The 13782-nt window shown below is 39.7% G+C and overlaps 1 protein-coding gene across 2 annotated transcripts in view; it reads left to right on the top strand.

The window, feature by feature from the left end:
* Positions 1-1454: 1454 nt before the first annotated feature.
* The window catches only part of SLC7A11 (solute carrier family 7 member 11), a 71279-nt gene continuing 58951 nt past the window's right edge, over positions 1455-13782 (top strand). Inside the window, exons 1-3 of one of the 2 annotated variants that reach the window (XM_058838771.1) lie at positions 1455-2519; positions 5168-5294; positions 9278-9393. In XM_058838771.1, the coding sequence (XP_058694754.1) occupies positions 2243-2519; positions 5168-5294; positions 9278-9393 (520 nt within the window). In that variant the 5' untranslated portion in view covers positions 1455-2242. The remainder of the gene's footprint in view (positions 2520-5167; positions 5295-9277; positions 9394-13782) is intronic. The other variant, XM_058838772.1, reaches the window with a different exon arrangement.

Genomic DNA, 13782 nt, shown 5'->3' with positions numbered 1-13782 from the left:
TGCTATGCCCAAAGGGGAAACATGTATTCTTCTGGCTAGTAATTAAATGAAATGATTGAAAGCCATTAGACTGCCCAGCATTTGTACTGGCTGGTTGTTGAAGACAGCTGGCTTGCAGGAAGTTGCCTCGGGGTCATCTGGTTATTGAGCTTTTGGTTCAATCTTGGAACCAACTTCCTGTGTAAATAAAAGGTAAACATTAGTTAAAGATGTCTACCTTAAAGTATCAGGTATTTGAAGATGTCATGTGTTTCTTCAATAAAAAGCCTTTGAAGATTAAAATAAAGGTCACCAGCCCAATTCAGTTCTCTGATTAATGCTTTTTGCTGGTTTGATTTGATCCAGTTGCCTAATTTTACTGGAGGGCAGGCTGTGGAACGTCCATCAAGAGAAAACATCTTGGCACAACATGCCACCTAATCCTGGCTTTTTTGTAGCCAGTGCCATGGAAATTGGGTTGGTTTGGGTTGTGGGGTGACAGGGAAGGCTCTGCCTGCAATCTGTGCAGTCACATGTGGGCTGCTGTACAGGGAAGTGAAGGATCATCTACTGAGCACACAGTAGGTAGAGGGATATATATTCAGAAAACCAACTGCTATGTAGTCAAAAGCTACAATGACTTCGCTTTTTACCTATATGCATGTAAATGAGATGTAAACTTTTTTAATGCCTTCTTTTATCTCAGTGCCAACTATTTCAGGTGAGTTATAACTAAAAATGCGAGGCTTTAAAAACACAGATTTTACAGCTGCAGCATGTTGGTAGTCCAGGATTTCTTCTTTCTCACAGAGATTTGAGAACACAATTGTGCTGTGAGCTCAGTGCCTGCTTTTTGAAGGATAAAATGGTTTAACTGATCTTATTTTTACTCCCAATCCTAGGTGCTGATTAAACAATACCTGTAACAGCAGTAACTGTAGCAATAATGTCTCACTTCACTGATCTAATCTGAAGCTATTAGCAGCTGCAATAGTTATACCACGAAGAATTTTTCCCCTTTAGCATATATTATAAAGGCTTTCCCTGGATTAGGTCAAAAGTGCTTGAAGGCTGTTGATTTTTGCTCTGTTTTAGGAGAACACACCTCTTTTTAACACTAATTGCTCAGTTTGAATTCGAATGATGGGATGAAGCAAATGTTTTTGTGCACCTGATTACCTCTTTATCGGGTCAGAGGAGCTCTGCGATAACACAAAAAATCCCCTTCTGATTCCTGAGGTGCTGGAGACCCTGTGGTGTGGGGTGTTGCCCTGCTCCTGCCCGGTCACACATGCAAAGTGGCTGTAAACCTTTGCAGTGCATTTTAACAAAGAAGTGGTGGTGCGATGCTGTTTCCTGACGTCCCGGAAACCAGCTGCACCTATGAAAATGCCTGTTGCGTGGAAATAATGCTTGTGTGCTCATTAGGCTGACTGGGGCGTGTTGCTAAGTAACTCAGGATAACACTGGGGCTGTATGGATCCTTTATGGTGGTTCCTGGTCCCTGCAGAGATTTCCAGATTAGTAACATGGACGTGGTAGAGGCTGATCAACTAAGACACTAGCAGTTCAGCCCCCACAAACTTAACTTTTGTTGAGAATTTTTCAAGAATGAAATTGGATTAGACCCAGGAATGACGTATCCTGTTTGATTTCTTTACCGCTTGTACTCTGACAAGCTTTGTGTTTAGGCAGGCTTTTGTTTCTGGCTCTGAACTGCTTTAAAAAAATTGGGAGTGCGTCTCAGGGTGTCGAGGGCGATATGCTTGCACTGACTAGCGAGGTTTAGGTCGAGCTGTTTGCTTTGTTCTTCTCACCACCCCCAGGCCAGTTGTACAACATGCCCGTACGGTTTAAAAAGGAAAGGAAAAAAAAAAAAAAAAAGAGAAATGCTGAGTAATGCCAGCGGTTTTTCAAATGGCTGATGCAAACCTGGAGAATTTGCATCATCATTCAGCTAGAGTAGCTTGGTATGACAAGAGCTTAAATACAAGTCCATGCGGAAGCTGAGCTGGTTTCCAATGATAGGGCAGTACCACAGTGTGAAAACGCAGGTGTTCCTGAGCTGAGCTTGGATCACAGGAAGGGCTCACATACTCTTAAAGAGCTTGTTACCTGTGTGTAGGAGCAGCTGGAAAGATAAGAGAAGACAGAGGAAGAGACAAAGTAGTTGGCTACATAGAGGGGGGGAAAAATCCCCTTCAGTTTCTGCTGAAAACTTTTCTGCCTGTGCTTGCCAGCAGTGTGTTGGTGGCACTGTAGCATGTTTAGGAAAGCTGCCGTGCCCACGGTCTCTAATGGAAGCTACTTGCAGGGACAAGGTAATGGCAAGTTGTCCTCTATGGACAGCAAACAGCCAGCCCAGGAGGGAAAAGTTATGCTGAAGAGGAAAGTGACACTTTTGAGGGGGATATCCATCATAATTGGCACTATCATTGGAGCTGGCATCTTCATCTCTCCCAAAGGCATCCTGAAGAACACAGGCAGCGTGGGCATGTCCTTGACTGTGTGGACAGTGTGTGGTATCCTCTCACTTTTTGGTAAGTCTCTGAAAAATTCTAATTGGTCTAGAGGGGCAGCTGGTGAATTATTGTGATTATTTCTCTGATTTTATGATTGGATAGGAAGTCAAAGTGCAGAGCTTGAGCACCAATGGGACTACAGAGGGTTTGTGCTGCATGATGGTTTTGTGGAGGGTGCAAAGATTTGCAAGCCCTGTCCCCCCACTCGTGGCACCAGCTGGTGAAAGTTGGAAGCTTTTTTTTTTTTTTGTGGGTCCCTAAAGGAACAGGAAAACCAAATGTGCGTTTTTCCCTATAGAACATGCTGTATGTATATTTTCCTCCTGTCTGTGAGATGTACTTATGGTTTGCTTGCAAAGCTCCTGGCTGCTGGATGAGCATGATGCATGAGCACCACTGAAATGTTTAGACAGCTCAACCTAGTTTCCTAGAGGCTACAGCAAAGTCTGAGGAATAATTCCCACTGTATGTAAGATGTATTGGCATGAAGGGGAGCAAAACAATAATACTAATAACTCCTTTTCCCAGCTCTTTTCTTCCTTCCTCGCTCATGATGTTGCTTTGAAAGACTGGGCTACAAAAAACTGTGATGGAAGAAATTTGCCCTGGGAGTTTTATTGCTAGCCTGCTTATTGTGGGAGTTTTTGCTAATTCTTTGTGTTCTTGAAGGGTGTTGAATTCTGAAGAAGTCCAGTTAAGTTGTTCTGTACACAAAACCCTCATTCAGAGTGGAAAACCCTACCCTGGCCTCTGTGGGACAGAGGGTTCATTGACCTGTTTAATAGAGTTAATCTCAAAGAAACTGAAGAACTAACATGAATATAGGCTTTATTTAAAAAGGAAACTACTTGTTTACTGGCAGGAGTGAAGAGGACAAAGAGGAACTAAGTATCTACTTAATAGGCGGAACATGCAAATGCCACCTTGTAAATTGGCTCTGACCTTAAAAGAAATATTCTTACAGGCTAAACCAACCCAGACCAAACAGTCCTAGTAAGTTTGGACCCATCTGGGTGAAATCGTAAATGTATGGGTACAACGTGCAGCATAATCTCTTGTACAAATGTGGAAGTTCTGCCTGCAACAAAATTCCCCTATCAAGAAAAACCTCAGATGCTATTTGTAACCCTGTCAAAAGATCTTGGGCTTTTGAGTTACTTAACCCAAAATTTGCTTAAGCACTGAATTTATGGCTGTAACTTTAGTAGTAGTAATCTTCTAGCTGTGTAGTAAAGCTTCTACAATAAAAAAAAAAAAAAAGCCTCACAAAGAAGCCAAACCAAACCAAGCAAACCAAAATAACCCCCTCTCTTTTATCAGACAGATTTTTTTAGGTAATTTTCCAGACTTCTAGATGGGAAGAACTGTGTAATTTGGCACAGCAAAAGATAGTCTCTTGTTCTCAGGATGGACCTGTTACAGTTTTTTGCTTTTTGGCTGTTCTTGCCTTTTTTAAAATTTTTTTCTTTTTTTTTTAGTTCCCTGCATGACTTAGTTATAGTTAAATCACATGTAGAGATCATGTAAGGTCTTGCTGAAGCTGTGTTTATAACATATATTAAAACACAATTTCATTTCATCCTGAACCTCAAAAAAAAGAGGCTGGCAAAAGAAAATGCATAAACAGCTTTCTTTAATGTGGCTGTAAGGGTTCCTTTAAACACATCTTCAGGTAAGCGAAAGAATAGCAGATAAAAGTTGCCACATTTTTGCAAAGCCTCAAACAAAACAAATTAATAAAGCTGGAGAATTTGTCATCATGTGGTACAGCTTTAATTGGCTTTTACATGTGATGTGGTTTTGGCAACTGTAGTTCTTATCTAAAAGTGTGTGACACAGAGATGTGCAGGGAAGAGAGCTGAAATGAGTTAATGTATGTTTCTGATCTTAACTCTGTGTGATGCAGTGCTAACAAACTTTATTACTGTTCATTACTGGCTCCTCAGAGTCGTCTTCCAAAAGGGCTGCCTATGTTTTTTGGTTGTGGAACACTATTGATGTGGTCCACCTGTGAAGCTGTGAATCCCTAGCTTTGTAGCTAGCTGATGGTTCCTGACTTTTCACTGCATTTGTACTACACAAAAAAAACTTCACCAGTGTTGAAAAGCTGTGGAGTCACCCCCTGAGTTTTATATGTAAAATGTTAGGAGTATTACTGAGGAAAATTCTTAATCTGAAGATCCTGGTTCCAAATTTGGGCCATTTGATTGCTTTTATCCATGGCTGAGGTGAGGTAATAGTTTTTAGACCTTTAGAGTTTGAGCCAGGCATCTCTAAGGCTGAGAGGAGTAAATCAACCTTTGATAACAAGTGTGTCAGAAATCTTTCATTTAGTGATGCAGTCTGGCTACCTGGGAAGTAACGTATCTCGTGTAACACCCCACTTTGTTGTCCTTCTTTACGAGATGCAGAGTAGTAACAACACTTACTGCAAATAGCTTGTCCAGTGGCTTTAAATATAAGTGGATAAATGGTTTAGTTTACTACGTGTCAATGAATTTAATGAATTACTACTGAATGAATTAAAACTTGCAAAATTCATTGGAAAAAAATTAAAATATATAAAAAGTAGTTATGATATCATAGCAGCTCTGTTGTTCAGGCTATAAATTATTTGATAGGTATTTCTGGATATCTCTCATGTTGGCCCTGTTGAATTCTCACAGGTGCCCTCTGCTATGCTGAACTAGGAACATGCATTAAGAAATCTGGTGGTCACTACACCTATATCCTGGAGGCCTTTGGCCCATTACCTGCATTTGTGAGGGTCTGGGTTGAACTACTCATCATTCGGTAAGTGTATCATGACTGTTTCTGATGGCAACGCACTTGTCAGTCATAAAGAAAAATCTCTTCTATATGTTGGGCAAAAAAAATCAAAGATATTTTGGTCAATTAACTGTGTTCTTTTACTATGATTGCTTCAGAGGGTTTAAAAGTGCTATTCTAATCATCTAATGTTCAAGGAGATGTGTGCATATATGGGGGAAATAAGAAAACTCCCTGCCACAAAAATTGAATTACTTGCCTTAATTTTGCTAAGCTTACTATTGATGGTCACTGATGTCACTAATAATGTTGTTTGCCATACCTAGATAGAGTACAGAAAGAGGGAAGTCACCTTTACCTTTTCTCAGTCTTAGTCTACCTTCTGGAGCAATTACTGTTGTCTGTGGATACAGGAGTAACACCTGGTAAAACTATTGTCCAGTAGTTTTTAGAGTTAAGGGCACCGTGTATGCTTTATATGTCAGATTGGGCCCTGATTTTTTGTTTTTGTGGGGTGTTGGGGAACTTGACTCTTATTTTGAAAAACACTAACTAACCAAATAATAAAACATTATCTTCACATTCCTAAAATGTCCAGTGTATTGCCTTGGTGTGCAGCCTTTGACCTTGTGCAGAAGAATTACAATATCAAGATGTTGAATTATATAATATAAACTTTCATAATGTAAATGGATCAACATAGCAAACTCATGTGTAGCCTCTCCTTTTATTTTTGCAGTTTTGCTGACTTTGGAGATCTTGATATATGTAGAACAGGGCAACTCACTTATACAAAATGTGCTTGGGAATGCTCCATCCCCAGCTCAGGCTGGTTAGCACTTCTTTCCCCTCTCTTCTGCAATCAGCAGATTAGTCACAAATGAGGCACAAGCCTCATTTCAAATCATAACTATGTTTACATAACACTGACAGGTTCTAGCATAGACTGTTGAGTTTAAAAGTGCTGACTGTGCTGAGTCATAATGAATCTATAAATCCTTATGTTGTTTCCAGGGGAAATAATTTTGTATGTCAGATGGTTCAACACAACCTCCCTACCAAAATGTAACCTTTGAATTAACTGCATAATTTCCATCAAATGTGATGAAAGGGCAGATGTCTCAACTGTATGAAACTTCTGCCAAAAAGGACAATCAGGAAGTGGATTGAGACCTATGTTTTTCATAGTGGTGTGAACAGCTATATCACTTCACATCAGAGAATCAACAAACAGGAACAGTATTAGAAATCCCCCTCTTAATCTACACTTTGTTTGACAGAGGCAACTTATTAACTTAGGCACAAACACCTATAAGAAACCAGGCATTGTAAATTCCTTTCCTCACAAAATAATTATTTTTTTTATGTATGACAGTGTCCCAGGAGTGTTGTGAAAATGCTTCTAGTAATCGTCATCTGCCCCACACCCAGAAAATAGTCATGTTGCATGGGAGAGAACATCAGTGGTTTCTTTAATCACCCAGTGTAAGAGGCAGTGAGGAAGGCATACATGTTGTAACTTGCAATGATCAGAGCAGCACTGCTGAAACTCTGTGTAGAGTTTTATAGCTGACTCCTGCATCAGGAAACTGACTGCTTCTATCAAAGAACTTGAGACCTCATATATGTTTATTTTTTGTTTTCAGCAGATGAAGTTGAAGACACACATCTCAGCTAGGCTGGGTTTTCTTATGAAAGATTGCAGGATTATCACACTTCCAGGCTGGTGGAGGAGTAACAACCAAAACAGACATTTCTTGCTCTCATATATCTCTGTAAAGCTGCCACTTGACAGTGGAGAACACACTTAACTACTCTGCCCACTTACAGAATAGTTCTGCCTTACGCTGCACTGCTTCTGACCCAGTGCAACTGTGAACCTTTTTCCCTCCCAAAGCCAGGTTGTATTTTATATATATTTATATACCTTTAAAAAACCTCCAACAACTATTTTTCAAACAAGTGAAGACAGCAGTGTGAATGCATTGTCTGTAGAGCTTCACTTGGTGGTTGCTACACAAAGGCAGGAGGAGTGTGCTGCCAGGTGCCTGACTCACCTGTGGTATGTGCTGGGACCCTGTCCCTGGGCCTCATCTGGTGTCTTCCTGTATCCTTGCCCTTCTGTGGAAGCTGATTATGCACTTTCTACCTGCTCCAGAACACACAGCTATTGAGGCCTGCCAGCCTGCCTGTAGTACTGTAGTCAAAAGGAAAAACATAGAATGAGTAAGGTTGGAAAAGACCACCAAGATCATGGAGTCCAACCATTAACTCAGCACTGCAGAGTCTGCCACTAAGCTATGTCCCTAAACATCCCATCTGTGTGTCTTTTTAATACTGCTCCATTCTTTGAACTTCTACCTCCACTAATTGACATTGCCAGCAACATCTCCCCCACGGAGAGTCGTGGTAATGTCGAAGGTAGAGCTATTAGCTCTGTTTTTAGAAACAGTGGTGTGGATAGCAGTGTCTGCTTTTTTAAAAAGGCTTTTCCTTGAAATGGGAGGTTAAAGTCCAAGTTATGGGGAAAGGAGCTGGGACTGAGGAAAAAAAGTCTGGGACAGCTCCAAAGATCTGATCTTTCATCTGATCTAGAGCACTCCAAAACTACTTATGGAAGGCTGCATGCAGTACTTAAAAACCAGAAGCCTGGTGATCTCCTGATATTAGAAGTATTGCAGTAAATGTCTGTGAAAATCCAGACAAAATTTGCAAAGCCATTTGCTGGCCAGTGAGAAGAACATCCCCATGCATGGGACATGCACATGCAGCAGCCTTTGCTTGTCTGTGCAGAAACTTACTGAGGAAGATTGTTCTGTGTTGTTCTGCAGCTTGGTCCAACACAGTGTGTGACTTCCGAGTTGTTGTAACAGAGAGAAACATTTTGTTTCCATGGTGCAACTCCCTTGTGGAAAATTCTTTTATAGTTTAATGAAGAACAACATCTCTGCAGAATTTCTACCCTGTTCCATAGAATTTTTATCAAAATTCTGTGAAGTGAGGTGTTGCAGGTTTTTTCACAAGAAATTTGGATGAATTCTGAATTCTTGTTCAACTCAGAAGTTCTTTGAGAATCATGTGCCTGTTGTCCTACAGTGTCTATATGATAAACCATACAGTGTGTATGTGATAAACCACAGATGCCACCAGCTGTCCTAATGAGGGTGAAAATGTCCTTCTAAATGGAACATGAACAGTAACCTGCAGACACAGGCTAATTTGCTACTAATGTGTGTCAGTGCTAAGGCTTCTGTCAAACAGTTAGCTTCTCTCACATAGAAGGGCTGTATGAATATTAGGAGCATTTCAAATTTGCAACTGCAACAGCTTTTTGGGTGTTGGAAAACTTAACTCTTACTATGAAAAACACTAGCTGGCCAAATAAAGAAACATTCTGTCTTTCTTCATATTCCTTTGTTTTATGGTATTCTATGGTATACTACAGGGATTTTTGCTTTCACTTGCAGTGCTAGGAAATCTTTAGTCAATAAAAGGAACAAATTCTGTTTGTATTTTAGAAATCCCATTTGGACTGTCTCAGAATTTAATAAAAGACCTGGGTATATTTTGGATACTTAATTTAGTAAACCAGAATGCTCAGCTTGAATGAAATTAATTTGCTTGTGTCTCTGAGAAGTGAGATATATATGGCCACTAAAATCCATTGACTTTTGTGCAGGGTGTTGCCAATGTAATCTGATTACTAGCTAATGCTCACTTCAGGTGAGTAAATGAGGATTTCTATTGATACTTTTCAGTTTTGATTATGACTGCTTTGCAACATGGAAGTTGTAAGAGACAATCTGGTAAGAAGTTTTGCTGTCAGATCCGAATCGCTGACTAGTGCTGCATTCAGAAACTGTGGTACATGTCAGCAAAGCTCAAAGAAAGCACCAAAATTAAGGTTCAGAGGTCTCTGATAATGAAGTTACAGCGTGATCCAATAAGAATAATAGCTATGTACTATTGCAGATTAATATAGTGACTTTGTTTTTTTTTCACTCTAGCCCTGCTGCCACAGCAGTGATATCATTGGCATTTGGACGCTATATCTTGGAACCTTTCTTTATGCAGTGTGAAATCCCAGAACTTGCAGTTAAACTTATTACAGCTGTCGGCATCAGTAAGTATCCAATTTTAGGTTTCAGGGAAAGGTAAAGATTATATAAATTGAAAAAAATGAGCAGGTAATTATTTAATGTAAATCATTAATTCCCATGCATCCAGTGCCAGGGGCACCTGTGTGACATTTTGCCTGGGTGTGTTTGTGAACAAATGCAGGAGCAAAAAGAACAGCAGACTTTATCATTGGCAGGAAAAATCTATTTTCAAGGCTGATTCTGTTGCCACTTGAATTAATGGCCAAATTTTCTTTTTGTAGAAGCAATTTCAGTCTCTAAGAGACGGTGAGGTAATGGCAGAGATATGCAAGAAAGATTACCTGCTTTAAGTGCTTTGCTGTACCTTAGATTTAGGAGGCAGTTAAATGCCAAGTATGATGCCATGAAGAAATGTAGTTCTCTTGAGTGCAGACAGACAACATGAGGTCATCTTCCCCAGTCCCACTCTTTCCATCCTGGCAATAATCCTTATTGAGGCACTTGTAGTTCAGAAAGCAAATTTTGGGAGCAGAACATTCAGCCTGGTGTGTGGTTGTTGCTCGCTTGTTGTCCTACACTTGCTAACTTTGTAGTTAGTGTAAAAGGGGTCATTTAGGGTTACAGAAAGCCAAAACTTGCAGTGGAAAGAGGGGCACTACTGTGAGAGCAGAGGCTGTACAGTGTACCTGGGCTGGTATGGAGGATGCATGAAATGGAAAGGCACAAAAGATTATGGGAATGGCACTCTAGAGCTTGTAGCATTTGAGGCTTGTTTCCCTGTCTGTCTGGTCACTGGTGAGGATACTCCTTGTGGGCACACTTTGGAATTCAGCTGTGCTGGGAGGGAGTGCAGAGTAGACCTGAGTAATTAGTAACAGATTGTTCCTTTCAATTTGCTCAGTGCACATACCAGAAACAAAAAGACTGGAAAAGGAATTAAGACATGAAAAATGATCAAAGGCCTATAGGAGACCCCTTCGGTTTTGCACAATAATAGGTTCAGATGACTTTTTCTTTCTTCAGGGCAAGGAGTTCAATTTACATTGAAATTTCCAGTCTCCAGGTTACTGTGGCTTTTTGTGGGAGCTCACTTGATAAGATTTCCTTTCCGGTTGGAGTGTTAAAAACGTATGTGACTGCATTCCTTTCTAACTTAATTATGCCCAAACTATGGGTTTCATAGGAGTAATTGAATTAGGGGTTTTAATTTTGAGGTCAATGATTTTTTACAGCTACATCTGTCTAAAACATTTTAGTGCAAGTGTGAAAAAGATGTTCAGTAATGTTAAGGTCACTGAAACAGAAGGAATGTTAAGTGAGGACTGCATCAAAGTGTTTTGTTAATTGCTTGTGAGTCAAGCACAATAGGTGAACAATTTGAAATACGTTTTTTACTGCTTTTAATTTAAGTGAAAATCTGTGTGATAAGCCAGGGCTTGGCAAAATAATTGAACTAATAAGTAGCTTTGCAGGGGAGGTGGAATTAGGCTGAAATAATCACAGCCTAAAGGGAGAAGGGAGGTCACAGCAGACACTCCTGTACAGAGTGGGTCTGTATGGAACAGGTGGGATGAACTGGCATTTCACTGAAAGGAGGGATTCTTGTAGAAAACTTGTAGTGGTGAATGGGATGACACTGAGAAAAACAGTGATATATCAGACTGAGCTTTACTCTCTGCAGTATGCTCTACAGTGGAGTTTCATTTGCAGTAGTTCTTAGAACTTCTGCTACACTTAAGCTCAGTGATCACAGAGTGTCTGGCTGTTAATCCTTGTAGGGTAAGAATCAGCTGCTGTGGTGGTAATTGTTATGAATGCTTGGTATTGGGCATGTAGGCAGAGCGATAGATAAGATTAAGTTGGTGAGCTGAACAGACACTCTGGAGCCCTGAAGATCTTATGATCCAATATAATGGTGCAAAAAGTAGTATCACTTCAAATTTTTAGTTAATCAAAAGTGAAATGACATGCCTTTTTTCTTACCCATGCCTGGTCCCTTTTCCTTCCTTGCCTGATGAGAGAGCACCGGTCATGTATATGTCTTTATTGCACAGGGAAGGGCAGTGGCATGCACCACTGAACTCTCTCCTTGGTTAAGACTTTGTTCTGTTGTTTTACCTTGTCATTTCTTGTTGTACGAGAAAGAAGAGGGAGGAATTTTGAAAAATATCCAGGTAATCCCCTGATCCCAAACACAATCAGTGTTATCTAAACAATTTCTTAGAAATGTTTGTCTAAACTGGGTTTAAAATCAGTAGTGTGAGAGTTTTTTAAAACATCGCTAGTATTTTAGCCCAGTTTTTTCTATCCTTGTCACAATACAGCTTTTCTCTTTCCTTTTTTTTTGTTTTTTTCTCTCCACCTGAATCTCTATTGATGCATCTTAAGCCTATTATTAAAAGGTTGACTGAAATGGATGCAACCAGGATTATGTTGGGGAGTGGCAAATACTATTGCTACTCTACCAGCCGCCAAAAAAATATTTCTTGTAAAAGGCAACAGCCATTCTACTCCCCACCATTTCTCCTCTGTGCCTCTTCAGTGCAAAAGGAATGATAGTGCAGAGGAGATGTAGATCAGATGAGAGTTAAAATGCAACTACTGGACACGGTGACATTTAAAAAATCTCTGTTCTTGCTTTATTATTTATAGGAAAAGGACTTTTGCTGGGCACAAAATTCCCCTCAAAATCACCTGTTTAGACCAATCTTGACCAATCTGTAAAAGAAAATTTTCTGTTCTCCAATATGCTGCTTTCGTTTTTAGTTGCCTTTATTATGTTTTTTCTTTTTTTAACACCACCAACCAACCAAAATCTCCAAACATTTCAATGTCTCAGTAGAGAGAAGGATGCTTGTGTGGAGTCTCTTTTCAGATGCCACAGCTTTCTGAAGCAAAACCTTCCTTTTTTTTTCAAACTTATAAATCACTTAAATTCACTTGGTGTTTCTTAAGCAAATCTTCACGAGGAGAAGAATCTAGATCAAATACTGGATATGCAGATATCAGTTTGTCAGAAAAAGTCAGTTAACTTTCTTAACTTGGTTAATTTAACTGTATGTGAAAGAAGAGCAGACATCTCAAAGATTTTTATTACACTATACATTTCATAGAATCATAGAATAGTTTAGGTTGGAAAGGACGTTAAAGATCATCCTGTTATGGGCAGGGACATTTTCCACTAGATCAGGTTGCTCGAAGCCCCATCCAACCTGGCCTTGAACACTTCCAGAGGCAGGATGTAATTACTACAATTTTGTGAAAAGAAATGGCCAGGTAGGGGAGAGAGAAGCTGGATGTGCTCCAACACAGGGAAGGACAGCTGCAGAAAATGCAAACAGGAGACTAGCCCTTCTAACTCCCCACTTAGTTCCAGCAGGACAAAATAGCTCCAGGACACAAAGCAAAGGGAAGTTGTCCACCTTTGTTCTGATACTGAAGGGAGTCTTTTTAGGAGAATAAGTTTAAAACTCATTTTTCTCTTGAAGTGAAAGTTGGTAGACTCCTCCATATTTATTGTTTCTTGACATAAACATCCTATCACCATGCCTATCTTTGCAAAAAATGTCCTATATTCATCTCTTGCTTTATTTATATCTATTAATTCTTTTCCTCATTGTAAACCTAAATATAATGGTAACAAGAAGGGATAAATTGCACTGTGGAAAGGTATCAAACTCTTCTGTCAATATGTAGCCCGAATAGGAACTGAGCCTGTGCCAAACTTTTCACATGGCCTCTGTACCAGAAAGCAGATAAACAGGTTTCAGCCATTAAAAACTGATACTGAAAAACACCACCTCACTTGAGTTTTTGCACTAATTCAAATGTTGTGTATTTTGGGCCTTTTACACTGCAATAATATATAACTTCCGTCTCTTTTTTTTTTTTTTTTTTTTTTTTTTTTTTTTTGGGAAGTATGCCAAAAAACTCAAATACCCCAAACTTTGGCTGTTAGAGGTAAAGTTATGCTTGAAAACTGAGATTAGCTGTACAGGTCTGTCAGTGCTTTTTAGAAAACGCTCCAGCCCCAAGTTTTATTGGTGTCTATGAGTCTATAATTAGATGCCTTTTTTCCCCCTCATTGAGGCAGATGTTACAGATGCCACTCTCTACTGCTGACAGTCATCAGACAAGCAATTTACATTAAAATATCTATTGGCTTGCAGGGATATGCTCTGATATGCTCTTGCAAATATGCTCTGATAGGTGCTTTTGTGCTTCCTGTGACTTTTAATTGGCTCATTAGGGTCTGCAAATTGAGAGTATTTTTTGGCATTTTTTGAATGCCTTGACCCTAAAAGTCTGACAAGTTATGGAAGAGCAGTTTTCTTGGTCTCCTGCTGAGGCAATGGTACATATATTCTGAAAAGTCAGACAGGATGTAATGCTCACTGCTGCTTCTCCCATTA

This window comes from Poecile atricapillus, chromosome 4, assembly GCF_030490865.1.
Source record: "Poecile atricapillus isolate bPoeAtr1 chromosome 4, bPoeAtr1.hap1, whole genome shotgun sequence".
Taxonomy (NCBI): Eukaryota; Metazoa; Chordata; class Aves; order Passeriformes; family Paridae; genus Poecile; species Poecile atricapillus.
The sequence above is the reverse complement of the archived record's forward strand: the minus strand, read 5'-3'. Positions and strand labels throughout refer to the sequence as shown.